Source organism: Diachasmimorpha longicaudata, chromosome 13 (genome assembly GCF_034640455.1).
Source record: "Diachasmimorpha longicaudata isolate KC_UGA_2023 chromosome 13, iyDiaLong2, whole genome shotgun sequence".
In the NCBI taxonomy this organism is placed as follows: domain Eukaryota; kingdom Metazoa; phylum Arthropoda; class Insecta; order Hymenoptera; family Braconidae; genus Diachasmimorpha; species Diachasmimorpha longicaudata.
This window is the reverse complement of record NC_087237.1, coordinates 1,505,450-1,509,498: the sequence shown is the minus strand read 5'-3', so window position 1 is coordinate 1,509,498 and position 4,049 is coordinate 1,505,450. Positions and strand designations below refer to the sequence as shown.

Here is a 4,049-nt window from a genome sequence, read left to right as displayed (position 1 = left end):
CGTGTAGGCACAGTACTCAGCACACTTAGAACCGCGAATGGCACGACACTTACGATGCGTCAGACTGCTGAGGTACTGTTGGACACACACGTACCTGACGATGACCCCAACGAAGACACACCCGAACAGACTGACATCCGCGAACGCGCGAGGAACCTAACGGTCCAGACAGAGGACGCACGAGACTTGACCGACGACCAACTTAAGGGTCTCGTCAAGACCCTCAAGAATGACAAAGCCCCAGGATACGATTTAGTTGAAGTTAGGGTCCTGAAAGTCGCGGTCATGAGGATGCCTCACATCTTCACGCGACTCTTCAACGCCTGCCTTAAGCACGGCGTTTTCCCCACCGTTTGGAAAGTCGGCACACTTCGTGCTCTCCTCAAAGGAATTCACAAGGATGTGTCCGACCCCAAATCCTACCGTTCCATTTGCCTCTTGTCGGTTGTCGGGAAATTTTTCGAAAAGGTCCTTCACGGGATCCTTACGGCGAAAGTCTTTACCGAGGACAAAATATCAGGACGTCAATATGGCTTTCTGCCTGGACGATCCACGGAAGACGCGATAGTAGAGTTGCGTAAATTAGTCGAGCGCGGTAACGACAAGAGGTACGTCATTGGACTCCTATTCGATATCTCAGGAGCCTTTGACAACGTGTGGTGGCCCCTAGTCCTCCAGTCTTTGGCGGATCGAGACTGCCCGAAGAATGTCTTTGAAGTGCTCCGGAGCTACTTCGACAATCGGACTCTCAAGATCGCCTGGAGCGACCAAGAGGTTTCCAAGCCGGCCACCCGGGGCTGTCCGCAAGGATCAGTCCTCGGCCCCGCTTGCTGGAATCTCATGTTCGATGCCCTCCTCAAGAGCATCGAGCAGAATTTTGGCGCAATCTAAGTCGCCTACGCGGACGACCTTATCGTGGTCATATCGGCCGACTCGCGTAAGGAAATAGAAAGGATAGGCCGAGACGTCGTCGAACACATCGCGTCGTGGTGCGCATCAGCGAAGCTCGAACTCTCGAAGAGCAAGACAGAGGCAATAGTCCTGTCATGCAATTCGCAGAAGAGAGCGCCGCTGATGGAGTACAGGTGGGATCGGGCGCGAAGGACACGCCGACGCGTTAAACCGGTGTTGGACATCCGCCCACCCGAGATTAGGCTCGCCGGAAGCGTACGCGGAAATGAGAAGCGGCGGCGACGATGAGTGAATGACTGAATGAGACCAACCAGCTCTCGTTGTCGGAGACGAGAGTCGTGGGGCAGGAACCCGGTAACCTTCTCCGGGTAACCCTGTCCCGGTTGGAGATTTGAATGGGAATTAGCTTCACCTCTTCTCTTCTCTTTTCTTCCTCTTCTTCTATTCTATTTCTTTTAACCCCAAATACCCTTATCCACTTTTCACATTCTGGGTGTCAGGCTGACACCAAGGACCACCGCCCCGAGGTTCCCCGCGGGAGCCATGCCTGCGTCTGTCACTTGTGACCTGGCGCCGTCATGGTTGCAAAGTGTCCTTCGGCCATCTGAACCGGCCGACAGTATGGATTTTTCCAAACCCCCCCTTGGCAGTCGGTAATGGCCGAAGTGTTTGTTATCATGTAAGTAGAGTAGATTAATAGGCCATGCGAGGTTTCCGAAAACCATAACCTGGCAAGGTTGTTTTCATACTACCGCATTGAGTGTATTTCGCCTACAGCGTCGTTGTGGATGCTGTTCTCCCTCCTTTTCGGACACTCGCCCCCCCTTCCATTATATGGATACCAGAGCGCTCATCGCGCCGCTTCTCTCGCACACTTATAAGTTTTGACCTGTGCTAACAACTGATAAAGCTAAAAAACAAATCAAATATAAAACTCATTAGTTCTGTGATATTTACGTTTCTCTTGTTTTGTTCGCTCGATATTTACGTTAATATTGTGATATTGGATTAAATTGGAAATGGTGAGTACGTCGACACTTGAATTTTTTACTTTTATGATTTGCCAAATTACCTGTAATATGAAACATTCCGCATAAAATTAACTAATACATCTACGAATGTTTTCGGAGAAGAAATCTTGGCTTGCATCAATCGCTAGCTCAAGGAATATTTCTCAACGTTTTTGCAGGCAATTTATTCGCCGAAACTCGCGATTGAATCAAATTTTAGCTCCTGGTTTACATTTTGATGTGTAGTTTTACCATACTTATAAAGCGTGAAATTTATGCTCGTATCGCTCCTTAGGCGCCAGAAATTTTGCGATATCAAACGCTAAAGAATTCTATAGGTATTTCTATAAAGTCTGTATAAAACTTTTCTTGAATTTTCGATACGTTTTCTGCCGTTTCTTCGGTCGTTTTCGATTTGAAATCCCGTGAAAAAAGTATAAATTAGTTTGTTGTCTTTCCAACTTTTTCGGCTCCAATTTTATAAGTTCTATTTTCATTCGACTTTTTTGAAGAGAAGAAAATAAAGAAAAAATTATAAAATCTTTACAAGCTTGAGTCGGCAAAGTTTGCTATAGAAATGAAATATTGGCTTTTTTACTAGTTCAATTTTTCTATACAATATTGGTAAACCAACATGTCAATAGAAACGGTAAAAGAAACGCATACAGAAGCCAATAGAAGTTCCACAGCCACTCTTATAGAATGGTTTCGGATTTTCTATTACAAAACTTCGTGCGTGTAACGAAGTACACATTGAGACAAAATAAACCTTATCGTACATGTGTAAGTAGTGCATCCTCAATGCAAGCCATGTTATACACTCAACATTTCAATGTCATTGGCCGAGACAATATTTTCTTCACTTATAGGCGAATAAAGTCACCAGAATCCCAGGACAGAGACCAGAGATATGGAATTATATATATCGTCAATTTAAACACTATATCGATAAAACCGTGACATTTGCGGGTAGAACATGTTTCCGCTGTGCTTATCGACGTAACGAAGTTGCCATTTGGGAATTGCCGGATGGTACTGTCATTGAAAATGGAAAGACACACCGCCATGCTGCAGATGTTGAGGCTATGCAGCGCAACGAATTCCTAATAGAAATGAATGAGGCTATTCGTGCCGGGGGGACATTACAAAGTGTAACGCACCATTTGGCTGAGAGGTAATTACATCATACGATGTATATTCTTTATTACAAAGGCAGGGAAACTCCACAATTTTTCTTTTTAGATTCCATCACTTCCAAACATATAATGCGATACGAATGAAAGTTCGTCGTGCTATGCCTCCTACCAGTATTCCAATAGAGCTGGATCATTTTGCTAACTGCATAAAAAATTGCGGCTCTGAGGATAACTGTATGTTACAAGAGTCTATATTTACTAAAAATAGGGGTGCGTTAATTTTTGTGTTACCACAGGTGATCTCTACAATAAAAGCCGAATCCGACGTCATCATCAATCGAGTCGCGACGGTAAGTAGTTAAAAGTGTCACATATTACAAAAATAATCATATAGATCTTATAGAGATTTGAAGATAACTAATCAACTGGTCATAGGTACTTCCGGATCCATGGAATGCTGACATCCTCACTATTCATCTTGTGAGAAGAAAAGGCGACTTATCCTCGGTAAATATTAGAACAGTTTAATTACAATTGGCAGTTCTTACAGCACTAATTAATAACACGTTCCATTAAATTAACTGTTGGCAGACATACGGTTGTTTCATTGCCTATCTAAAAATGTGGCTGTACATGTGGACCCAGCGCCACATGTACATCTTACCTTTTTGTGTCGACAGTTGGATCCCTGCACACCGGTGCTCTCAACGTTTGGAAATTCTCTCTACTGTTCATCATTTGTACATTTGTAAAAGTACAAACGGAGCCCCCCCAATTTGACTGCATATTCGAAGCAGATTGACGCCCCGAGGAGTGTAGTAACATTTTTTTCGTGTGTAGTCACATCATTAGGCCAGAATTCATTTTTTAAATACCCTAAGTATCAAGAATGGAATGTAATGCATTCTAGTAAACACGTGTTAATAGTTTGTGAGGAACAAATATTTTTTAACGAATAACTTCGCGAATTACATTATATTTTGTAATTCAA

The 4,049-nt window shown here is 43.7% G+C and overlaps 1 protein-coding gene across 1 annotated transcript; it reads left to right on the top strand.

Moving 5' to 3' along the window:
• Positions 1–1,811: 1,811 nt before the first annotated feature.
• Positions 1,812–4,049, top strand: LOC135168505 (uncharacterized). Its single transcript, XM_064132760.1, has 6 exons — positions 1,812–1,934; positions 2,792–3,096; positions 3,165–3,292; positions 3,355–3,408; positions 3,494–3,565; positions 3,650–4,049. Exons 1-5 carry the CDS (start codon positions 1,932–1,934, stop codon positions 3,517–3,519), a joined length of 516 nt encoding a protein of 171 aa, XP_063988830.1. The 5' UTR covers positions 1,812–1,931; the 3' UTR covers positions 3,520–3,565; positions 3,650–4,049.